The sequence below is a fragment of the Pan paniscus genome, chromosome 7 (assembly GCF_029289425.2).
Source record: "Pan paniscus chromosome 7, NHGRI_mPanPan1-v2.0_pri, whole genome shotgun sequence".
NCBI lineage: Eukaryota > Metazoa > Chordata > Mammalia > Primates > Hominidae > Pan > Pan paniscus.
The window spans coordinates 40,806,435-40,832,850 of record NC_073256.2 but is presented as its reverse complement, the minus strand read 5'-3'; the positions used below and the strand labels follow the sequence as shown (position 1 = coordinate 40,832,850).

Below are 26,416 nucleotides of genomic sequence, written 5' to 3'. Positions count from 1 at the left end.
AGTGGGCTTCATCCCTGGGATGCAAGGCTGGTTCAACATACGCAAATCAATAAATGTAATCCAGCATATAAACAGAGCCAAAGACAAAAACCACATGATTATCTCAATAGATGCAGAAAAAGCCTTTGACAAAATTCAACAACCCTTCATGCTAAAAACTCTCAATAAATTAGGTATTGATGGGACATATTTCAAAATAATAAGAGCTATCTATGACAAACTCACAGCCAATATCATACTGAATGGGCAAAAACTGGAAGCATTCCCTTTGAAAACTGGCACAAGACAGGGATGCCCTCTCTCACCACTCCTATTCAACATAGTGTTGGAAGTTCTGGCCAGGGCAATCAGGCAGGAGAAGGAAATAAAGGGTATTCAATTAGGAAAAGAGGAAGTCAAATTGTCCCTGTTTGCAGACGACATGATTGTTTATCTAGAAAACCCCATCGTCTCAGCCCAAAATCTCCTTAAGCTGATAAGCAACTTCAGCAAAGTCTCAGGATACAAAATCAATGTACAAAAATCACAAGCATTCTTATACACCAACAACAGACAAACAGAGAGCCAAATCATGAGTGAACTCCCATTCACAATTGCTTCAAAGAGAATAAAATACCTAGGAATCCAACTTACAAGGGATGTGAAGCACCTCTTCAAGGAGAACTACAAACCACTGCTCAAGGAAATAAAAGAGGATACAAACAAATGGAAGAACATTCCTTGCTCATGGGTAGGAAGAATCAATATCGTGAAAATGGCCATACTGCCCAAGGTAATTTACAGATTCAATGCCATCCCCATCAAGCTACCAATGACTTTCTTCACAGAATTGGAAAAAACTACTTCAAAGTTCATATGGAACCAAAAGAGAGCCCGCATCGCCAAGTCAATCCTAAGCCAAAAGAACAAAGCTGGAGGCATCACACTACCTGACTTCAAACTATACTACAAGGCTACAGTAACCAAAACAGCATGGTACTGGTACCAAAACAGAAATATAGATCAATGGAACAGAACAGAGCCCTCAGAAATAACGCCGCTTACCTACAACTATCTGATCTTTGACAAACCTGAGAAAAACAAGCAATGGGGAAAGGATTCCCTATTTAATAAATGGTGCTGGGAAAACTGGCTAGCCATATGTAGAAAGCTGGAACTGGATCCCTTCCTTACACCTTATACAAAAATCAATTCAAGATGGATTAAAGATTTAAACGTTAGACCTAAAACCATAAAAACCCTAGAAGAAAACCTAGGCATTACCATTCAGGACATAGGCGTGGGCAAGGACTTCATGTCCAAAACACCAAAAGCAATGGCAACAAAAGACAAAATTGACAAATGGGATCTAATTAAACTAAAGAGCTTCTGCACAGCAAAAGAAACTACCATCAGAGTGAATAGGCAACCTACAACATGGGAGAAAATTTTCGCAACCTACTCATCTGACAAAGGGCTAATATCCAGAATCTACAGTGAACTCAAACAAATTTACAAGAAAAAAACAAACAACCCCATCAAAAAGTGGGCGAAGGACATGAACAGGCACTTCTCAAAAGAAGACATTTATGCAGCCAAAAAACACATGAAAAAATGCTCATCATCACTGGCCATCAGAGAAATGCAAATCAAAACCACTATGAGATATCATCTCACCCCAGTTAGAATGGCAATCATTAAAAAGTCAGGAAACAACAGGTGCTGGAGAGGATGTGGAGAAATAGGAACACTTTTACACTGTTGGTGGGACTGTAAACTAGTTCAACCATTGTGGAAGTCAGTGTGGCGATTCCTCAGGGATCTAGAACTAGAAATACCATTTGACCCAGCCACCCCATTACTGGGTATATACCCAAATGACTATAAATCATGCTGCTATAAAGACACATGCACACGTATGTTTATTGCGGCATTATTCACAATAGCAAAGACTTGGAACCAACCCAAATGTCCAACAATGATAGACTGGATTAAGAAAATGTGGCACATATACACCATGGAATACTATGCAGCCATAAAAAATGATGAGTTCATATCCTTTGTAGGGACATGGATGAAATTGGAAACCATCATTCTCAGTAAACTATCGCAAGAACAAAAAACCAAACACCGCATATTCTCACTCATAGGTGGGAATTGAACAATGAGATCACATGGACACAGGAAGGGGAATATCATACTCTGGGGACTGTGGTGGGGAGGGGGGAGGGGGGAGGGATAGCATTGGGAGATATACCTAATGCTAGATGACGAGTTAGTGGGTGCAGCGCACCAGCATGGCACATGTATACATATGTAACTAACCTGCACAATGTGCACATGTACCCTAAAACTTAAAGTATAATAAAAAATAAAAATAAAATAAAAAATAAAAATAAAAATAAAAAGAAAGAAAAGAAAATAAAAAGAATTCAAACTGAAAAGAAGACTCCATTCCCATAAGCAAATGACATTATTCTGTATCTAGAAAATCCCGAAGAATTAAAAAAAAAAATGACTAGAGCTCATAACCACATTCAGCAAAGTTACAGGGTACATGATCACATAAAAACAGTTGTGTTTCTATATGCCAGCAATGAACAATCCAAAAATGAAATTAAAACTATTCCATTTACAATAGCATCCAAAAGAATAAAATAGCTAGGAATAAACTTCAACCAAACAGGTAAAAGACTTATACATGGAAACTACAAAACACTGCTGAAAGAAATTTAAAAAGATCTAAATAAATAGAAAGACATCCTGTGTCCATATGCTGGAAGACAGTATCATTACGATGACAATACTCTTCAAAGTAATCTAGACATTCAATACAATCCCTATGAAAGTTTCAATGGCCTCTTTTTGCAGAAACAAAAAAGCCTTCTCTCAAATTCATATACAATTCCAAGGGGGCACTGAATAGCAAAAACAATACTGAAAAAGAAAAATAAAGTTGGAAGACTCACACTCTCCAATTTCAAAACTTATTACAAAGCAACAATAATCAAAACAGTGTGTTACTGGCATAAAATTAGATGCACAGACCAATGGAATAGAATTAGCAGTCCAGAAATAAACCCAAACATCTATGACAATTGATTTTCAAGTAGGGTGCCAAGATTTCTCAATGGGGAATTCTCTCAACGAATGGTGCTATGACAAGTAGATATCCAGATGCGAAAGAATAAAACTGGACCCTTACCTCACTTTGTATAACTCAAATCAGTGACTTATATGTAAGAGTTAAAAACTGTAACATTGTTAGAAAAAAAATACAGGGGACAAGCTTTTATGACCTTGGATTTGGCAATGAATTCTTAGATTGAGCACCAAAACCATAAGGAACAAAAGATACAATAGATAAATTGCATGTTATCAAAATTTAAAATTTTCGTGCAGCAGAGACCATTATCAAGCAAGTGAAAATCTAAAGAATGGGGGGAGATATTTGTAAATCATACATCAGATAAGAGTATAGTTTCCAGAATATTTTTAAAACTCCTACGACTCAACAACAAAACGACAAATAGCCCAATTTAAATGGGCAAAGGATTTGAATGACACAAACGAGCAACAAGCACATGAAGGACGTTCAACATCACTGGTCATTAAGAAACGCAAGTCAAAACCACAACGAGATACTTCACAACAGTGATGATTCAAGCCGGGCATGGTGATTCATGCCTGTAATCCCAGCACTTTGGGAGGCCAAGGTAGGCGGATCACCTGAGGTCGGGAGTTTGAGACCAGCCTGACCAACATGGAGAAACCCCGTCTCTACTAAAAATACAAAATTTGCTGGGCGTGGTGGTGCATGCCTGTAATCCCAGCTACTCAGGAGGCTGACGCAGGAGAATCGCTTCAACCCGGGAGGTGGAGGTTGTGGTGAGTCAAGATCGCGCCATTGCACTCCAGCCTGGGCAACAAGAGTGAAACTCCATCTTAAAAAAAAACAAACCAAAAAAAAAACCCCACAAAAAACAGTGACGATTTAAAAAAACTGAAAAGGCCAGGCGTGGTGCCTCACTTTGGGAGGCTGAGCTGGGCGGATCACCTGAGGTCAGGAGTTCGAGACCAGCCTGGCCAACATGGTGAAACCCCATCTCTACTAAAAACAAAACAAAACAAAAATTAGCTGGGCGTGGTGGCGTGCACCTGGAATCCCCAGCTACTCAGGACGCTGAGACAGGACAATCTCTTGAACTTAGGAGGTGGAGGCTGCAGTAAGCCAAGATCGTGTCACTGCATGCCAGCCTGGGTGAGAGAGCAAGACTCTGTCTCAAAAAAAAAAAAAAAAAAAAAAGTAAAAAAACAGAAAATAGCAATTGTTGGCAATTGTTTGGAGAAACTGAAAACTTCTACATTACTGGTAGGAATGTAAAATGATGCTTGGCCACTGGGCAAAACAGCTTGGTGGTTCCTCTAAAAGTTAAACACAGAACTACTATATGACCCTGCAATTTCACTCCTAGGTATATATCCAAAAAGAACTGAAAATGGGAACTTAAACAAATACTTGTTCAGGAATGTTTACAGCAGCATTATTCACAATAGTCAAAACGTGAGAACAGCCCAAATGTTTATCAACAAGTGAAAGGATCAACAAATCATGGAATAAATACAATGGAATATTATACAGCCACAAAAAGGAAAAAAGTATGAATATATGCTACAACACAGATAAACCTTGAAAACATGTTCAGTGAAGTAAGCTAAACACAAAAGGTCACACATTTTAAAATTACTCTACAATACAGGCAAAATAGACAAATCAGTAGAGACAAAAAGCAAATTAGATGTTACCAGAAATTAGGAGAAGGTGTGAATAAGAAATGATTATTTAATGGGCATGGGGTGTTTTTATGGGGTGATGAAAATGTTTTTAAACTAGAGATCCTCTTACCTCAGCCCCCCAAGTACCTGGGACTACAGGCATGTACCACCACGCCCAGCTAATTTTTCTATTTTTTATAGAGATGGGGGTTTCACCATGTTGCCCAGGCTGGTCTCATATTCCTGAGCTCAAGCAATCCACCTGCCTTGGCCTCCCGAAGTGCTGGGATTACAGACACGAGCCACTGAACCTCACCTATTTCACCTCAATTTTTTTTTTTTTTAAAGCAAGCAAGCAGGACATGTTGATGGCCAACAGTAAAACCTTCCAGGCTGGGAAGGCGAGGGGAACTCTGGGAGTGGATATCCCAATTTCCTTGCTTGAGGCGGTCCATCTGGCTTCATGAAATGAGTAGACACTGCAGAACTACAGCAGTGCAGAGATAGGCTGAATCTATTCTACATGTTCCTCTTGAACCCTGTGAAGCACTATCAACAACTGTTCTTTCTGAACAAGAGAGTGCGGATGGCTATGGAGCAGATTCCCCAGCAGTAAGGCTCTGCACTTGGCTGGCAAGTTGGACTTACTCTGGTAGTCCCAGGAGGCTGTGACAGTGCCTGACACGAGCAGACACTTACTTACTACAGACTGGATTTTGCATACCTGCTGGTAGATGCAAACGCCCAAAATACTATGAAAGGACTAAAACAAGGCTGGGCGCGGTGGGTCACACCTGTAATCCCAGCACTTTGGGAGGCTGAGGCAGGGAGATCACTTGAGGTCAGGAGTTTGAGACCAGGATGGTCAACATGGTGAAATCCCATCTCTACTAAAAATACAAAAATTAGCTGGGTGTGGTGGCGCACGCTTGTAATCCCAGCTACTTGGCAGGCTGAGACAGGAGAATCACTTGAACCTGGGAGGTGGAGGTTGCAGTGAATGGAGATCACGTCTCTGCACTCCAGCCTGGGTGACAGAATGAGACTGTCTCAAAAAAAAAAAAAAAAAAAAAAAAAAAGGACTAAATCAAAAGATAATGCATCAATTTAGACCATGGAGTCACATTTCTTCAAACCAAAGAACATACTTTCATCCTCACAGTAATGGTTTGATAGAGAATTAGAATGGGCAACTGAAACATCTGTTGTCTAAAGTGGAAGAAAGAAAAACCTGAAGGGCTGGCTTACACACTTTCATGAGTGTGTGCTCACACTCAACAGGGCCAGAGCCTAGCAAACATCTCCACTAGGTAGATTTCTCCCCTTTTTCTGCCGAATCGAAGGAAGTGGAGTGGGCAGGATGCTATTGTGACTTTATAATTCTTCCCTGGGGGCAGGATGTGGTACAACTATACTTTTTTCTTTCTTTCCCACATGACCTCAACAGTCTTTTTTTCCTACCTGATGTAGTATTCCTACACTGTAGGTGCCAGAAGCTGGGATGACTTCTGTATTTAGTCTGCTATGGCTGTCATACAAAACAAGCTGGCTTAAACAACAGAAACTTATTGTCTCACAGTTCTGGAGGCTGGAAGTTCAAAATCAAGGTGTTTACAGACCTTCTGAGGGTTGTAAAGAAAAAGATCTGTTCGTGCCTCTCTCCTAGCTTCTGGGATTCTCAGGTGTCTCTTGGCTTACAGATAGGTGTTCTCCGTGTCTTCAGATTATTTTCCGTCTATGTGTGTCTGCCTCTGTGTCTAAATTTCCTCTCTTCATAAAAACATAGTCATATTGAAGCAGGGCCCATTCTAATGACCTCATTTTAATTTAATCATATGCAAAGACTTTATTTCCAAATAAGGTTACATTCACAGGTACTGGGGATTGGGACTTCATCTTCTTGGGAGCACAAACTCATAACAAGCTCTAAGCAAGAAACTATACTTTTAAACCTTCATGTTAGAGTTCCTAAGGACCTGATGGGGGTGAACTGTACCTTCATTCCATCTGGCAAAACTGGGGTTCACAGGGAATGCAGTTATGTTGCCTAGTAGTAGAGAAAACCCACTAGTTCTGTACCTCTGTAACACTGCTCTATATGAATGGGAGTAGACTGAGTGGGAGACGTTTGCTAGGCTAGTATTGCTGCCGGCAGTCTAGATCAGCACAGTGGCCAAACTTAATGTCCCTTTCAAAAGTGGAAAGGTGGGGGTATAAATGGAGAGAAGGAAGAATGATATCTGAGGATTAGGGAAAGAATAAATGGTTATACAGTGAGCAAAATCCAATATTCCTTTTTTTTGAGACAAAGTCTCGCTTTGTCGCCCAGACTAGAGCGCAGTGGCGTGATCTTGGCACACTACAACCTTCACCTCCCAGGTTCAAGTGATTCTCCTGCCTCAGCCTCCCAAGTAGCTGAGATTACAGGTGCCCGCCACCACGCCCAGCTAATTTTTGTATTTTTAGTAAAGACAGGGTTTCATCATGTTGGTCAGGCTGGTCTTCAACTCCTAACCTCAAGCCATCCACCCACCTCAGACTCCCAAAGTGCTGGGATTATAGGCATGAGCCACCAAGCTCAGCCCAAAATCCAATATTCTACTGGTGCCTTGGGAGAGGCTTAGAGCAAGATGTGATATTGTTTGTTAGCTCAACTAAATGGGATGCCTAAAGGGGTAAAGCCATGTTACTGAGAGGACTCCTGCTTTTGAAACCTGACAATGTAGAATGGAAGCCTGCAAACCTAAGTGGCACATATCTGGGAGACACTTTAATCATGCAGTATGATGATAATCTGGACTAATTATTTATGACTGAGTAGGACTCTAGTAATGTGCCAGTATCTTTGACTCTTACATTTCAGGTTATATCTACTATTGTACTATGAGATGAAATAACACTAATATTGTTGGGAAGATTCAACTAACTCATTGTAAACAAGTCTTATGATGATGCTGATATTAATAACCAATTGTATTGGGAAATTAAGTTAAAGACACTCCAAGATGTAATACTGGTTTAAAAAAATGACTGGGCTGGGCACTGTGGCTCACGCCTATAATCCCAGCACTTTGGGAGGCTGAAGTGGGTGGATCACGAGGTCAAGAGATCAAGACTATCCTAGCCCACATAGTGAAACCCCACCTCTACTGAAAATACAAAAATTAGCTGGGCGTGGTGGTGTGTGCCTGTGGTCCCAGCTACTTGGAAGGCTGAGGCAGAAGTGCTTGAACCGGGGAGGCGGAAGTTGCAGTGAGCCGAAATCATACCACTGCACTCCAGCCTGGCGACATTGAACCGGGGAGGCAGAAGTCGCAGTGAGCCGAAATCATACCACTGCACTCCAGCCTGGCGACAGAGAGAGACTCTGCCTCAAACAACAACAACAACAACAACAACAACAACAACAACAACAACAACAAAAACTGGCCTGGGGAAGATGTCTGGCTCTTGAGATATGAGAGCAATCACAACCTGAGATAATTCTAAGAAAACGGTATTCAGCTGGGCACAGTGGCTCACGTCTGTAATCCCAGCACTTTGGGAGGCCAAGGCAGGCGGATCACTTAAGGTCAGGAGTTCGAGACAAGCCTGGCCAACACAGTGAAATCCCGTGTCTACTAAAAATACAAAACTGAGCTGGGTGTGGTGGCGTGTGCCTGGAAAGGACAGGACAAAAAAGGACAGGACAAGGACAGGACAAGGAAAGGAAAGGACAGGACAGGACAAGATGGGATGGGACGGGACAGGATGGGACAGGACAGGGTATTCAGCTGGGCTCAGTGGCTCACAGCTATAATCCCAGCACTCTGGGATGCTGAGTAGGCGGATAGCTTGAGGCCAGGAGTTTGAGATCAGCCTCAGTTTGAGACCAGCCTGAGCAATATAGTGACCCTCTGTCTCTACAAAAAATACAAAAATTAGCTGGGTGTGGTAGTATGTGCCTGTAGTCCCAGCTACTTGGGAGGCTGAGGTGGGAGGATCCCTTGAGCCCAGGAGGTTGAGGCTGCAGTGAACCGAGACTGTGACTCTACACTCCAGCCCAGGCAACAGAGCAACCCTGTCTCAAAAAAAAAGGTGGGGGGGGGGGAGGGGCATGTATTCATCAAGGAAAAGCCTAGTTACAGAAAAAGGAGAAGAGCAAAATCAACTATTCAAGGAAAAGGATAAGAATATTTGGAAACATTTATGTAACACAGCTAGCAAGGCAAGATGTTGACAATGAGGGAAAACTGGATGAAGGATGTATGGGAACTCTATCCTCTAACCTATTTTGCAACTTTTATTCCAAAATAAAAAGTTTATTTACAAAACAAAAACCAAAACAGTATTTGGAAGCATTTTATTATTGCATGTGAGTCCAGAGGACAAGTGAGAGATTTAGAATGGAGAAAATGGGCTTTGGACTAGCAAGCCCTGATGCAAAATGGGGCTGAAAATGTGTAAGGCGGCAACTGTTTGGAGGTGTTGGAACTTCCGGTGGTTACTGCCATTCCTAGGGGAAGATATTAATAAAACTGGGGAGTCCAGAGGTAGTCAGAATCTTAGAACCCCAAAGCAAATTTGTTGAGGCTGCTGAGTCAGGATAAGCTCTGGGAGAGGCATGATCAAAATCGTTTATTTTTTATTTTATTTGTTTTAGAGGCAGGCTCTGTCAACTGGGCTGGCATGATCATAGTTCACTGGAGCACTGGACTCCTAGGCTTAAGGGATCCTCCCACCTCAGCCTCCTGAAGAAGTGGGACTACAGGTGCATGCCACCAAGCCTGGCTTATTTTTTCAATTTTTTTGTAGAGATGAGGTCTTCATTTTGCAAAACAGTTTAAATACAAAGATTCCTTCCACTAGGTGCAGAACAACTGGGGAAATGGCAAAAGCTGGCATAGGACTAAGCCAATAATGAGGACCTGAATGAAATGAAACCTTTTGGCCAGGCGCAGTGGCTCATGCCCGTAATCCCAGCACTTTGGGAAGCTGAGGTGGGAGGATCGCTTGAGCCCAGGAGTTCCAGACCAGCCTGGGCAAAATAGCAACACCTCATTTCTACTAAAAATTTTTAACAATTAGCCAGGCGTGGTGGCATATGCCTGTAGTCCCTGCTACTCTGGGGGCTGAGGCAGAGCAAGAATCTGTCTCAAAAAAAAAAATTCTTTTGATTCAGAGAACATTTATATTCAGATGAGCCAGTTTTATTCTAGATTTAAAAACAGATTTATTTTTTCTTTGATCTGGTTCTACAGAATTTAATAAATACTACTTAAGTTCATAGTTCAGATAAAGAAACAGAGACCAAAACAAACTGTTAATTGACTTACAATAGAATTGTGATACTAGAAATTCAACGTAAATCACCAGGAGTGTCAGCTTAGTAGTGTAAGAGATGGAAAAGGAATCAAGACAGTCCCTGTGCTTGCAGCACACTGCACTTTTACAAAATAGCCACAGTGGCTGGGCACGGTGGCTCACGCCTATAATCTCAGCACTTTGAGAGGCTGAGGGGGGTGGATCACCTGAGGTCAGGAGTTTGAGACCAGCCTGGCCAACGTGGCAAAACCCCATCTCTACTAAAAATACAAAAAAATTAGCCAGGCGTGGTGGCGGGCACCTGTAATCCCAGCTACTTGAGAGGCTGAGGCAGGAGAATTGCTTGAACCTGGGAGGCGGAGGCTGCAGTGAGCCCAGATTGTGCCACTGCACTTCAGCCTGGGCAATAAGAGTGAAATTCCGTCTCAAAAAAAGAAGAAAAGAAAATAGCCACAGCAGGCCAGGCATGGTGGCTCACACCTATAATCTCAGCACTTTGAGAGGCTGAGGCGGGTGGATCACTTGAGATTAAGAGTTCGAGACCAGCCCAGTCTGGCCAACATGGCAAAACCCCGTCTCTACTAAAAATAAAAAAAAAAAATTAGCTGGGTCTTGTGGCACATGCAGGTAATCCCAGCTACTCGGGAGGCTGAGGCAGTTGAATTGCTTGAATCCAGGAAGCAGACAGAGGTTGTGGTAAGCTGAGATTGCGCCACTGTACTCCAGCCTGAGTTACAGAGTGAGACTCCGTCTCAAAAAAAAAAAAAAAAAAAAAAAGCTGGGCGCAGCGGCTCACACCTGTAATCCTAGCACTTTGGGAGGCTGAGAAGGGTGGATCATGAGGTCAGGAGTTCAAGACCAGCCTGGCCAAGATGCTGAAACCCTGTCTCTACAAAAAATACAAAAATTAGCCAGGTGTGGTGTCACATGCCTATAATCCCAGCTATTCAGGAGGCTGAGGCAGGAGAATCGCTTGAGCCTGGGAGGCAGAGGCTGCAGTGAGCCGAGATTGTGCCACTGCACTCCAGCCTGGGCAACCAGAGTGAGACCCTGTCTCAAAAAAAGAAAACAGCCACAGCAATATCTCTGGTGCCACGTGTTCTTTCAGACCCTTGCCACCCTTGGATTAGAAGGTGGAATCAACTGCCCTCTCCTCAAAGCTGGGTGGGACTTTGTGACTCCTTGGACAATTAGAATGCAGCAGAAGTGATATTGCATTACTTCCACAGTTAAGGCATAAAATGCAGCATGACTTCCACCGGCACTCTGTCTTGTGGAACATTCAGGCTTTGAATCCAGCTAGCATGCAAGGAGGAGGCCCAAAGAGCCCATGTGAAAAGACCATACAACAAGGCCCACATGGAGAAATGGAGCCCGCGGCTGTGCCTTGTCCAGTTCCTGATTGTGAACATCAAACTTGCTCATTTCATGCCACTAAGTTTCAGGGTAATTTGTTACATAGCCATCCATAACCAGTGTTCAAGTAATTTACAACCCAGTGGGATGGATAAATAAGGATACAACCCAGTGGGATGGATAAATAACAAATATAAGGCAGCTTAAGGATGGAGCAGTGAGGGAAGAAGGGAAAAGGCTTCACAGATAGGTATTAGAAGACAGATCAAACTTCGAAGGAAAACAATTAGAACAACAACAAAAAGGAAAGTCTGGTAGAACTTGGTGACTCAGTAGCATAACATATGGACCTTGCTGGAGACAGACTTTAAAAAAAAATAACCTCTAATAACTGAACAGTATTAAAGTATTTGCAGGATGCTGTAGGAAACATTATTCTATAAAGAGACAAGGTGGAGCCTTAGAGACTGAGTTCAATCATATGAAATTATGACATTTCTTGCTGCTTAGCCTCTATGCAAAGGTTAAGGTCTAACCCTGATCCTAAGAAATGAAAGGCACTTATCAGTGCTTCCTTTGATGTACTGGCCAAGGCAGAAATCAGTACCTTGCTTGCTCACTGTTCTAGATCCAGTATCAGCTTAATTATAGTAATCCTCCATGGTTAGCATTCTTTAGAGTTCGAGGGGTGATTTATAGGGAGGCATTTGTCTTGAACCAAAATGAAAAGAGCCAGCGCCTAGTAAGTTATAAAAAGCTGAGTACACTCATAAGCTGCTTTAATTGCTGAAACTTATCCCCAACTTCCCCGATAAGGGCATGAAGATTATGTCTAGAGACATCAGGCTGACAACCTGAGAAAAAATTATTACTTACTAAACCAAACGAAAGCATTTAGCTCTTTAAGCTGATCTGTACAAGCTGAAGCCTGAAAGGAGGAGCTCTGAGCTGCCTGCTCAGCAGCAGCTGTTTAGGAGACTCACCTTTGATTTGAGATCCCTCTCACCACATCAGACTTCCTGTAAAGTGTTCACATAGGTAATCCTTAAAAACCCAGAAACTTGGCCAGGCGCGGTGGCTCACAGCTGTAATCCCAACACTTTGGGAGGCCCAGGCAGGCAGATCACCTGAGGTCAGGAGTTCGAAACCAGCCTGGCCAACATGGTGAAACCACATCTCTACTGAAAATACAGAAATTAACTGGACGTGCTGGTGCACGCCTGTAATCCCAGCTACTTGGGAGGCTGAGGCAGGAGACCCGCTTGAACCCAGGAGGCAGAGGTTGCAGTGAACACAGATCGCTCCACTGCACTCCAACCTGGGCGACAAGAGTGAGACTCTGTCTCAAAAAATAAAAATAAAAAAACAAAAAACCCCAGAAGCCTGAGAATTTCTGTTCTCCTCACCTCATAAAACTTTTTTAAGGAGCCCACGAGGCATAGCTTCAGGCTGTCCACAATCTCCTGATGCGGCATCTGGAACACCACCCGGGAATACCATTTTGTGAGGGTGCTAGGGTCAGGGTGAGCAGAGAGACAGAGAAAGGAAGATGAACAAATGCTCGAAGGGGACAGCCTATGGCTTATGTCAGTAACACAGGTTTCTCTACCAATCAATCCAAAAACAAATACCTAGAAAATGCATTTATATGTAAGAACAAGTAGTGACATGGAGAAAAGACATATTTAAGTCATATGCAGAACATAAAAATGTGTAATTGTGGCAGAGCGCGGTGGCTCATGCCTGTAATCTCAGCACTTTGGGAGGCCAAGGCGGACAGATCACGAGGTCAGGAGATCGAGACCATCCTGGCTAACACGGTGAAACCCTGTCTCTACTAAAAGTACAAAAAAAACTAGCCGGGCGTGGTGGCGGGCACCTGTAGTCCCAGCTACTCGGGAGGCTGAGGCAGGAGAATGGCGTGAACCCGGGAGGCGGAGCTTGCAGTGAGCTGAGATTGTGCCATTGCATTCCAGCCTGGGTGACAGAGCGAGACTCTGTCTCAAAAAAAAAAATAAATAAATAAATAATTTTTAAAAAGTGTAATTGTGGATATTTCCTACAAAAACTGCTCCAATAGAAAAAATTTAACAACTTAAGATATCCACCAAGAGAGGATTGGTTAAATAATGATACACAGAATAAATTCTGAGCAGCAGTTGAGTTGGTGGAGATTTATTTGTAATGATACAGGAAAATGTACACTTTAAGTGCATATTAAGCTAAGGAATAGTATGCCTAGCAATATCCCATTTGTACAAATATATATATGTGTGTGTGTGTGTGTGTTTCAGAGATATATATCACATGTATGTGTTAATATACGCATAGAAGAGAATCTGAAAGTATATATACATCAAACCTTTGGCAACTGTTAATATGAATAAAAGCTGGACCATGAGGAATTCTCACTTTCTCAATTTCTGCAGATATTTGGGATGAGCATGCCTTATTTTTACAGTTGGAACAAACAATAAAAAAAACCTCATTTCTGGGGGAAAAATGCCAACAACAAGGCAGCACAGCCCCAGCCTTGGAGGAGGTCGCTCTTCAGCTGGGAAGCACATTCACACCCGTACCAAGTTAGTTAAATAAGCTGCAAAGCCAGGTGCAGTGCTCATGCCTGTAATCCCAGCACTTTGGGAGACTGAGGCAGGTGGATCACTTGAGCCCAGGAGTTCGAGACCAGCCTGGGCAACATGGTGAAACCCTGTCTCTACAAAAATTAGCTGGGTATGGTGGCACATGCTTGTGGTCCCAGCTACTCGGGAGGCTGAGGTGGGAGGATCACCAAAACCCAGGGAGGTTGAGGTTGCAGTGAGCTGTGATCATGCCACTGCACTCCAGTGCAGAGTAAATCCCAGTCTCAAAAAAAAAAAAAGTTGCATAAACAAATTTCATAGCCGGGCATGATGGCTCACGCCTGTAATCCCAGCACTTTGGGAGGCTGAGGCGGGCGGATCACCTGAGGTTAGGTGTTCAAGACCAGCCTGGCCAACATGGTGAAACGCTGTCTCTACTAAAAATACAAAAATTAGCCTGGCATGGTGGTGCGCACCTGTAATCCCAGCTACTGGGGAGGCTGAGGCAGGAGAATCACTTGAACCCAGAAGGTGGAGGCTGCAGTGAGCTAAGATAGCACCACTGCACTCCAGCCTGGGTGACAGAGGGAGACTCCATTTCCCTCCCCCCCACCCCCAAAAAAAAAATTCACATGAAGATAGAGGAAGAAAATGTTTAGAAATCTTTATATTGTAATACATAATGCTAAAAAGATTTGCTGGATTTATAAGAAGATTAGGCACTAAAATGAAATAATCAAACAAGATGGCACTGTGAGCAGTACTTACAGATTGATGCTTGCCACGAAGCCAACCACAGAGCGCATGCCTCTACTGGGGTCATGGTAAACATCCATCCCGATCACCATTAACTGTTTCTAGTTTAGAAAACAAAAACAAAAACCAAACCCCAGACCTGAGCAATGCATTCCTCCATTTTTAATTACTGTCTGAATCCCAAAGCAACCTCCCCTTACTGTTTATACGTGAAAGTAAGTTCTGGGAAAGGAAAAAAAAAGACAATCAACTTGACATTTTTTAAACACAATAAGCACAGTTAAGATCTAGATCAGGGATCAGCAAAGGACTAAAGGGTAAATAACTTAGGCTTTGTGAGCCTTATGATTTCTGCAGAAAACACAGGTTGAGCATTCCCAAATCTGAAAAGCTTTTGAGCACCGACATGACACTCAAAGAGTTTCAGATTTTGGAGTGTTTCAGATTGCAGATTTTTGAATTTGGGATGCAAGCAAATGAACCCAAACCCCCAGAAATCTAAAATCCAAAATGCTTCTGGTCCCAAGTATTTCAGAAAAAGCACACTTGACCTTTATTTAATTCTATCTGCTTAACACAAAAGCAGTCATGGACAGTATGAAAAGGAGTATGGCTGTATTCCAGTGAAATTTTATTTAAAGACACTGAAAACTCACTTCATATAATTTTCATGTGTCATGGAATAATCATCTTAGTTTTATTTTTTCCGCCATTTAAAAACATAAAAACCAGGCTGGGCATGGTGGCTCACACCTGTAATCCCAGCATTTTGGAAGGCTGAGGTGGGCAGATCACCAGGTCAGGAGTTTGAGACCAGCCTGGCCAACATGGTGAAATCCCATCTGTACTAAAAATACAAAAATTAGCTGGGTATGGTGGTGGACACCTGTAATCCCAGCTACTCAGGAGGCTGAGGCAGGAGAATTGCTTGAACCTGGGAGGCGGAGGTTGCAGTGAGCCAAGATCGTGCCATTGCACTCCAACCTGGGCGACAAGAACAAGAATCCGTCTCAAAAACACAAAAAACAAAAAACAAACAAACATAAAACCCGTTCTTAGATAATGGGCTGAAGAGGCAGGGAGCCATTTAGACTACTGAGTAAGTGTTGAGAAGAGGAAGCATAACGAATAAGGAAAAACAGGAAAACAGCTTGGAGGATTCTCTGGAGAGGCAAACTGAACCATCTCGGCATCACTCACCAGAGGAATATCCACTCCCCAGAGCTCACCACCCAATTTACAGTTAATCTGAAGTAAAATCTTCTGGGCCACACTCCGAAGCCTGGTGGGCTGACCAATGGTTCGAACATTGACAACCTATAATGAAGGGACCAAAAGGTGTCAGGAGAAGCAGGTCACTATCAACCTCTCAGAAAATCTGAACTCTAAAGTAAACATTACATTTGTTTAAGAAACTCAAGTTAGAAGATAACACATTTCGCATTAATAATTCTAATTCTAGGGTTTCTAGGCATGCATGCACATGGGCAAAATACAACACACACACACATACACACACACCACAAACCCAAAACAAAATAAAACCAACAAATGAAAACTTTCAAAAGGATCTCACGCAGAGTGGAATGCTTTTTTAACTCCCATAGGAAAAACAGCTTTCCCCTTTCAGAATGAAGCCTACATTCACTCTCAGAACTCAGTCACATGAAACCACCTGGTGACTCAACCTCGGAACAAGCGAAATTGTTCATTTGGAAGCATGAGGGCAGCTTATGAAGAGCAATCTACTCTTTGCCAGGTTGCTCTAATCAGGAGAACCTTTCACCAGAAGGCTCTGCACATACTGGCTTCTAACAGCTACTTTAGTCTTTGTGAACACACACATCCCTCTTCTCAAGCCTCAGGGGAGGCGAGAGGTGCCATCTGTGCCTCCTGCCCCAACACCCACTCACCTGGGAGGGCACTGGGGACTGCACACAGCACAGCTTCTTGATGGCCCCATAGAGATCATCACGTGGGGCCATGATGATGCAAACAACCATCTGTATCTTCCCCTTGAGGAGATAAGGTATATACAAGTCAGGCTGTGGAATTCTCTGGGGACTTTTACAGGACTCTAGTTGGCAGTATTCTGAGTATGCAAAGCCAAAGGACCTTTAAGGAAGACAGGGAACTGAAATAAAGAGGGTGGACATTCCAACCAGAACAAGGTCCTTGGAGCTGAATTAGCATTCTTTGGCTCAGGGCTGTTCTGTATAGATAGGTAATATGTTACTATTAATTACCCAGAGCTGGCCCTGATTACCAAAAGATTTAATATGTTACTATTAATTACCCAGAGCTGGCCCTGATTACCAAAAGATTTATCTATTAGAAGACTCAGATGGCTGGAAAAGGACCAGGTTTGAATGCATGCAAGGTTTACATTACTTGCTGCTTCCAATTCAGTATAATGTTTTTTACTACTCTCTTTGGTTTACTAAACAACTTATTACACTCATACCACAGAACTTTAACCAAGGAAACAGGGAATGCAATACTACAAGAAAGCATTCAGAACTAAATGAAAACTGGAATGAAGCTATTGCCAAATTCATGAGCAGCCACTCCTAACTCTGGTGAAGAGACAGAATGATATTGTCAGCAGCACAGCACGTCGGTATCGTCTATTCCTCACTGCTGAAGGAATCCAATATTGAAAAAAGAGGACCTTTCAAAGCCTGAATAAAGAAAAGCAGCACTCAAGTGAAAGAAGATTGCCAACCCTTTAAGCCAGAAACTGCTACAAAGGGTAAATCAGTGGTACCCTGCTCCAAATCAAGATTGGTGTAATGTTAAGACTGTTCAGAGGACACATTCAGCAACGACATCAAGCATTTCCAAAGGCATGAGAACGGAGCTGCGCACTGGGAGCCTATGGACTGGACACAGCAAACAGGTGCGTTTTTTCAGGCCCTACAATGACTTAAAAGTGTTTATGTTTGTTTAAATTAACATTTAAACATAGGAAGATACACACATATGCAATTCCAGGTTTTTGGCCTTTATCAACAAACAAGCACATTAAGAATCATTTTGGCAATCCTGTGTTTATATCTCCAGTCACAGGAGTTACCCTCTTTAGTTCATTTCACTCCCCTCCTGGCCCACTTCACTCATTTATACTCATCAGGCTCCTGGAGACATACGAGTTTGTGATTCCTCATAGAGATGATAATGGAATGCCTTAAAGATGAACAGACAGAGCAAGGCCGCTATGAGATAAGTTGGTAAGCGATATGAATGAAATTCACATCCATGCCACATGAAAACTGTCAGTTGTACCCTCTCAAAAAGGGAACACAAGTTGTGAAATGGGGGAGCTGATGTACTGGGCTGGGTTATTCTTTTGGAAGCAGAGCAGAACTTATCTATGATCAGGTCTGAGGGAGGCCATGGTAGAGTATGACAGGCATGGTAGATCAGGATGGAATTATAGAGAATGCACAGGCTGGGTGCAGTGGCTCACACCTGTAATCCCAGCACTTTGGGAGGTGGAGGTGGGAGGACTGATTGAGGCTGGGAGTTTGAGATCAGCCTGGGCAACAGAAGGAGACCCCATCTCTACAAAAAATTTAAAAATTAGCCAGGAGTGGTGGTGCACATGTACAGTTACAGCTACTCAGAAGGCTGAGGCAGGAGGATCCCTTGAGCCCTCAAGTTTCAGGTTACAGTCAGCTATGATCATGCCACTGTACTTTAGCCTGAGCAACAGAGCCAAGACCTTGTGTCTAAAAAAAGAGAGAGAGAAACACACCAAAGAAAGAATACAAGTGTGCTGTTGTGAATGATACACCAAGAGTGCCGGATCAAAAACAGAATGCTGCTGGGCATGGTGACTCATGCCTGTAATCTCACTGCTTTGGGAGGTTGAGGCAGCAGGATCACTTGGGGCCAGAAGCTCGAGACCAGCCTGGGCAACATAGTGAAACCCTGTCTCTATAATTTTTTTTTTTTAATTAGCCAGGTGTGATGGCCCACGCCTGTAGTTCCAGCTACTTGGAAGGCTGAGGCGGGAGGATTGCTTGAGCCCAGGAGTTTGAGGCAACAATGAGCTAAGATCGCACCAGTGTACTCCACATGGGTGACAGAGTAAAATCGTATCTCATTTTTTTTTTTTTTTTTTTGAGAAAAGGTCTCACTCTGTTGCCCAGGTTGGAGTAAAGTGGCATGATCATAGCTCACTGCAGCCTCAACCTCCCCAGGCTCAGGTGATTCTCCCACCTCAGCCTCCTGAGTAGCTGGTACTACAGGTGCATGCCACCACACCCAGCTAATTTTTAGATTTTTTGTAGAGACAGGGTTTTGCCATGTTGCCCAGGCTGGTCTCAAACTCCTGGGCTCAAGCAACCCGCCCACCTCAGTATCCCAACGTGCTGGAATTCCAGGCGTGAGCCGCTGTGCGCCCAGTTGACCCAATCTCTTAAAAAAAAATTAAAAAAAAGAACTCTATGATGCCAAGATGATTGAATTCTAGGATTGAACTCACCAGAACAATTTACCAGAATGTTCAATTCAAGGGCTAATTACTTCCAAAAGCCTTCCCCTTGCTTTTTTCTCTCCCTATTCCTCTTGTTCTATTTTATTTACAAACAGATAAGAACTGAAAAGCCTGCATCACTAAGTTGTGAGTGCTATGACCTGGCCAGCTCTAGTGTTCCTGATCAGTCATCAGGACCCAATCAATGGGCCATCTGCCAAGTTCATCACCAGAGTAATTTTAATCTTGAACCAGGCCGGACTGAGGCAGCTCAGTAGTGAATCGTGCAAGACGGCACCTAACCCAAGCTGCTGCTTTCTGAGCACAACATGTTCTATAGATAATGAACCACAGTTAAGTCAGCTATTCTCTCAGCCAGTTACGTAAGAAAAAGAAGACTAGAGTAAGTGAGGGTGCCAACACAGAGTGAGAGAAGCAAAATTAACCAAAGGGCATAAAGAACACTTTTCAATCAGTATTTCATGTGCGCATGGGTAAGACAAGTTCTAGGGCATCATCAACAGCAGACTGATAACCATGATACATTAAAATTAAGTATTTAAGTAATTTAAAATGGACATCCTATAAATTTATTGGAATTACATTTTTACCTCAGCTCCTAACGTGGATTGAATGGTTCTGACATAGGTCTCTATTCGGTCATCCTTTAGTTCAACCCAGGCCGGTGGGCTCATACGCATGCCAATGGGGCCGGCTATCTTCTCCAACATGTTGACCAGTTCTCGAGCCTGGTCCATTGCTCTCTTTGGGTAAAAAAGTGCCCAGAAATGCATGGGGATCTAGGAACAACCAAGAGCTTTTAGTATTTCTCACAATTTAAATATCCCAAACTCATACTTAAGATTTCATTCTAGAGAATAAATTACTTTTCACTCTCATTGCTTGAATCCTGTCTTATCTAACTCCTGTATTAACATGAACGTACATGATAAGAAAACTGTGGCGTAGTCTCAAAATGGAATGTTATACAGTAATGAGAATGGAAGAGCAACAACCATGCCTAACAACAGGATGAAACTCACCAACACAAATTTAAGAAAAGAAGCCAGACACAGAAGAATATATAATCTATGATTCCATGTATATGTAAAGTACAGAAATTGGTAAAATCAATCTGTGCTGTGAAAAGTCAGGACAGTGGTTATACTGGGTGTGTGAGGGGTAAGGGATAGGCAGGAACTGGGAGAATGGAGGGGGCTCCTGGAGTGCTGGTAAAGTTCTGCATCTTAACCCTTGGTGTGGATTACACAGGTCTATTTAATTAAAAAAAAAACTCATCAAGTTACACGTTTATAAGTGTGCTTTTCGTTTATATTTCAATAAAACATTTAAAAACAAGCATTTTATATATCTGTTTTTATATATCTGGCCATGAAGTCCATGTTGGTCAAAAACACTGAGAAGTAATTATACGCCATTTTGTACTTTGATACAAATAGCTAGTGTATTATTAGTTCCCTAGGTGAGGTACTGTTTTAATCTAACTTCTTTCACGGATACAAATACCCTCTAGATACTCCCAGGGAAAAAGAGGGGGAAAAGAGAAAGAAAGAAGGGACAGTGGGTAACAGGTTTGCACTATGTGAATTACCACAGCAATTTATTTCCTTTCCCTAAGTCTATGGTCAGGCAAAGGGCTTACCTCTAACAACTCATCAACTGCTCTGTTTGAAGGATCCCTGGTTAGTAGGTAATTCAGAATGGGGATTCAATTGGTACTTTCCCTCAAAAAAGAAGACTCTAGATCATTCCTGCTTCCTAATTCCCACACTTTGGGGAATACTGGTCCTCTCTTTATCACTTCAAAAATCACTTACAGTCAAGATGGAAGGGTCTCTGGTTACTTCCTTAACCCAGTTTAGTTCCTGAGATGTGATAAACGAAGTATTTTTTAAGTTAATTCTTTCCATTGGCAGAACACGTCCTTCAATCTAAACAGAAAATAAACCATCTATGACATGAGCCTTTTCAAACACTATTTAGAAAAACACTGCTACTGCTCTATAAGGCCTGCTCAGCTCCACCATAGACACTTGTCCCTGTTAGAACTTTTGAGACTAGCAGAATAATAAAGCTTCTAGCAGTGAAAGTCCCTGTCAATAAAAACCTACATTTATATGGGTAAAATTATTATAGGTACTAGTCTTTCATTATTGAAGCTTCCACATGATATCCCAAGAAAGGGATTTGAAAACATTGTCTATTTAGAACGACTGAATAAAGGAAAACAATCTTTAAAAAATATTTTAAAGGGGCCGGGCACCGTGGCTCAAGCCTGTAATCCCAGCACTTTGGGAGGCCGAGGAGGGCAGATCACTTGAGGTCAGGAGTTTGACACCAGCCTGGCCAACATGGTGAAACCCCGTCTCTACTGAAAATACAAAAATTAGCTGGGTGTGGCGGCACATGCCTGTAGTCCCCAGCTACTTGGGAGGCAGAGGCAGGAGATTTACTTGAATCCGGGAGGAGGTTGCAGTGAGCTGAGATCACACCACTGCACTCCAGCCTGGGTGACAGGGCAAGACTCTGTCTCAAAAAAACTTTTTTAAATAAATAAATAAAATATAAGTATTAAAAACATAAATGTCCCTAAATTATTTTACCTTCATAAATTGGACTTAATATCCAAGGGGGCCGGGTGTGGTGGCTAACACCTGTAATCCCAGCACTTTGGGAGGCCAAGGCGGGTGGATCACGAGGTCAGGAGTTCAAGACAAGCCTGGCCAAGATGGTGAAACCCCGTCTCTACTAAAAATACAAAAATTAGCCGGACATGGTGGCACGTGCTTGTAATCCCAGCTACTTGGGAAGCTGAGGCAGGAGAATCGCTTGAACCTGGGAGGTGGAGGTTGCAGTGAGCCGAGATTGCACCATTACACTCCAGCCTGGCCAACAAGAATGAAACGCCGTCTTAAAAAAACAGAAAAAAGAAAATAAACAAGGGCTAGCGTGGTGGCTCACACCTGTAATCCTAACACTTTGGGAGGCTGAGGTAGGCGGATCACTTGAGGTCAGGAGCTTGAGAGACCAGCCATGGCAACATGGTGAAACTCCGTCTCTATTAAAAATACAAAAATTAGCCAGGCATGGTGGTGTGCGCCTGTAATTCCAACTATTCGGGAGGCTGAGACAGGAGAATCACTTGGAATCCATCTCAAAAAAATAAATAACACACACAAAGATTCAGTTATAAGGATGTACACTGCATTGTTATTTTTTTAAATCAGTTAATTTTTTTGAGATGGATTCTCCCTCTGTCTCCCAGGCTAGAGTGCAGTGGCCCCATCTTGGCTCACTGCAACCTCCACCTCCCGGGTTCAAGTGATTCTCCTACCTCAGCCTCCCGAGTAGCTGGTATTACAGGCTCGTGCCTCGACACTCAGCTAATTTTTGTATTTTTAGTAGAGATGGGGTTTTACCATGCTGGCCAGGCTCTTCTCAAACTCCTGACCTAAGGTGATCCACCTGCCTCAGCCTCCCAAAGTGCTGGGATTACAGGCGTGAGCCACCACGCCTGCCCTGCATCATTATTTATAATAGAAAAATACTAAATTCAATTTGAATGTAAAAGGATAGAAAACCGTTAATAAAAAGTATCAGGCAGCCATTACAAATACTTAGAAAAATATGACCAGGCACAGAGGTTCACACCTGTAATCCCAATAAGACTCTGTCTCAAAAAAAAAAAAAACTTAGAAAAATATTAAATGACATGGACAAACATTCAAAATATACTGACAACAAAAGGAAGGTCACATAAATATTGCACACGTGTCTCCGTACATGCGCATACACCATCACGTTTTCTGGTTTACCTTATGTACATCCTTTTGCAGACGGAGCCCCCAACGCATCAGTTCATTGGTGGCTGCCTCGTTCTTTGCAATTCTTTGCAGCAAGCATTCCAAAGCACTATGGTGTTGCTTGGGGCTCAGATTGATTTGCTGAGCCAAATCCTAAACAGAATTAAAATAAAGATAATTTATAAAGATAACTTCACCAATATGAAGTTAAATAAACCCCAGTAGGTCTAAAATGTTTCTCTTTCCCATTGAAATCAGCAGAAATTTTCAAACATCTTCAAGGACTTATTAAATATATCTCTTAGGAAGGTGAATGTGATATAAGGTTAAAAATTGATTGGAAGGATGAGGTGGGTGGATCGCTTGAGCCCAGGTGTTCGAGACCAACATGGGCAACATGGGCAAGACTCTGTCTCTATAAAAAACTTTTAAAAATTAGCCAGGTATGGTGGTGCGTGCCCTGTACTCCTAGCTACTCAGGAGGCTGAGGCAGGAGGATCACTTGAGCCCAAGGGATTGAGGCTGCAGTGAGCCATGATTGTGCCACTGCCCTCCAGCCTGGGCAACAGAGCAAGATACTATCTCCAAAAAAAAAAAAAATTGAATAATAGAAGAATTTCAAATGTCATCGACTCTCTCTTTCATGATGTGTGGATCTTATTTCTTTCTCAAAGCATATTTTGACTTTAAAATTCCTATAAGAGCCTATGAAATAGGAACAAAGGGGCTTGATTACACCTACTTAAAATGTGGGGCCTGGCACAGTGGCTCACGCCTGTAATCCCAGCACTTTGGGAGGCCAAGACAGGCAGATCACTTGAGCCCAGGAATTTGAGACCAGCCTGGGCAACATAGCTAGACCCCATCTGTATAATAAAACAAATATTGAAAAAGAAATAAAATTTGGGAAAAAATGTGTAAAAAATGCCATGTGTGAGGCATCCAGCCAAACAAAATAGAAAACCATATTCAGTCTAACACTATATGCCACAGCATACTAGTCATTTGATGTTACCATAAGTCACTTTTTTGCCCAGAACTTGTCATGGTGTTTGACTCATTTATAGGTACTTGCTAAATATTGTTGAGTAAAATCTAACAGGTATGCAGGAAGATTCTGAATCACATAAGTGAGTTCTTTCTTTATTCTTCTGAGATGAATGAATTGCACAGCTGTTATTCCCTCTGAGGTAGTCATTAGGGTCAGTAAGTCTACAGGGGTAGATACAGCTCTGTGATCATAAAGTCATCAGGCAACTGGGAGTTGTATAGAAAAGGCCTTGACCTACAAGGTAGGTGAAAGTAGAAGAATTGGAAGGTAAACATGAAAAAAATCTCTCACAGGAATTTGGAGCTTCACTTCAAGCTCTTTCTTTATGATGTTACTAAAAACTGTATGTGGCATATGGGTCTAAGACAGACATGGACTGGAAAGTGAGGCAGCAGAGAGGAGTTCAAGTGTGGACAGCCCCAGACAGAGTGTGGCGGGCCGGCTCTGGGGTCTGGACTCACGCCACCTAGATGCTAGGTGCTGTACCCATCTGTGCTACTCAGCCCTGCCCACAGGAGCTGAGCCCAACACCCCCAGGACACTCAGGGCCCCACAAGATAAACCATCCTCATCTCCTGACTTATTTGCTTTTTGCCTCATTATCTTCTCCATGCCTTCAAATAAACTGAAGGCTTTAGAAATGTTACAATAACTCAGTGCTCTCAAAGAACCTCACCCATGGTCATATGACCAGTTTACAATTATCCACCTGACTGGTGAGGATGAAGACAGAGTTGTTTGTTTCTTCTTATTTTATAATCCAGTCCCTCTACTGTTCTAACGACCTTCAAAAGGAAGTTCTGATATGCTTTTTCACATCGTGTGTGGGAAGGGACATGGATCATGTTTTACAGAGGAGAAAACTGGAGGCTGGAAGAATGGACAGGCCCAGGTTACAATGCAAGCCAACATCAGAGTTGGAACGTGGCTCGGTTCTAACTCAAACTGTTAACCAAAAGGCTGCCTCACAAAGTGGGCATTTCCGGCTGAAAACACAGGACTCCAACCTTCATGGCTCTGAAGTCCTTCTTCATCTTCTCTGGGATTCCGGTCATAAAAGAAAGCTCAGGCAGCAGCAGGATTTCCCCTTTTAGCAGCTTTGAAGAGAGAACGAAGAGGGAAAATAAGGCAGTACAAGAGGCTCATGTTCCCGACCATACAGGATATGTCATGGCCAGGGCTGCTCCTGCAGTGATATACCTTGCACACTAAGGAGTATAAAATCCTGGAGGAGAGAGCAGTGAAATGCTAGAAGTATTTTATCCTTTCCCCCTCAGTCACTGTACATACAGCCTGTTGTATTAGGTCAAAGGAAAAATACTGAAACTGTCAAAGGAGAGTAAAAACTAGAAAAAAAAAATCTGTCCCTCTTGGGCCTCAAGACAATGGTTAAGACGATGCCTCCTATTGCTAAGCAGTGTGCCTCAGTCTCACTGTATCCTACTGGTCTTCAATCTTCACATTTAAGACAGAGGAGTCAGGTAACAAGGTACCTTCCTTAAGCCTCTGGCCCTGTTAAAGTAAATGTCTAGGCCAGGCACAGTGGCTCACGCCTGTAATCCCAGCACTTTAGGAGGCCAAGGTGGGCAAATCACGAGGTCAGGGATCGAGACTATCCTGGCTAACACGGTGAAACCCCGTCTCTATTAAAAATACAAAAAATTAGCCGGGGGTGGTGGCGGGCTCCTGTAGTCCCAGCTACTCAGGAGGCTGAGGCAGGAGAATGACGTGAACTCGGGAGGCGGAGCTTGCAGTGAGCTGAGATTGCGCCGCTGCACTACAGCCTGGGTGACAGAGCCAGACTCCGTCAAATAAATAAATAAATAAATGAATGAATGAATGAATATCTATACCTTTCCTCATGGATTCAGAGTTTTAATCTTCCTTCACTGGAAATTCTCCTTAACTCTTTAACCTAATAGCTTATGTGGATATTTAGTTCCGCCTCGTGGGGACTTCTAAAGCAGATCTTACCAGTGTGAGTGGTGCCTCTGGCTGGATGAGACAGACAAACACTTGCACAGCTTTCCGCAACCACACTACGATTGCTACTCCACAGCTCCCACAAAGCCATGAGAACGGCTAAAAGCAGCTGACAGGATGAAGAACTTAAGCTGGAATTGTAAGCCTGACAGCCCTACTCACCATCCCATGATTATTCTGTCTCTCACTGGGCCTGTGAATCAGCAATGGCTGGTCCTCTTCCTTAACTGTGATCCCATAATTTTTGCTAGAGCAGAGTAGAGGCAGGAAAAAATTTCAGAAGCAGCATCAATACTCTTAGAGCACCATAGTCTGAGTCTCTTAA

At 42.8% G+C, this 26,416-nt stretch overlaps 1 protein-coding gene across 10 annotated transcripts in view; it reads right to left on the bottom strand.

Annotated features, from left to right (window-relative positions):
• PIWIL2 (piwi like RNA-mediated gene silencing 2) overlaps positions 1-26,416 on the bottom strand; it is an 88,950-nt gene that overhangs the window by 33,122 nt on the left and 29,412 nt on the right. For all 10 annotated transcript variants that reach the window (XM_008977237.5, XM_008977238.5, XM_055115990.2 and 7 more), the window contains 9 exons: positions 26,254-26,338; positions 25,116-25,205; positions 23,070-23,210; positions 21,072-21,185; positions 19,845-20,033; positions 16,667-16,768; positions 15,954-16,070; positions 14,766-14,854; positions 12,822-12,927 (listed from right to left, as the gene is read on the bottom strand). In XM_008977237.5, coding sequence (XP_008975485.3) covers positions 12,822-12,927; positions 14,766-14,854; positions 15,954-16,070; positions 16,667-16,768; positions 19,845-20,033; positions 21,072-21,185; positions 23,070-23,210; positions 25,116-25,205; positions 26,254-26,338 — 1,033 coding nt within the window. The remainder of the gene's footprint in view (positions 1-12,821; positions 12,928-14,765; positions 14,855-15,953; positions 16,071-16,666; positions 16,769-19,844; positions 20,034-21,071; positions 21,186-23,069; positions 23,211-25,115; positions 25,206-26,253; positions 26,339-26,416) is intronic.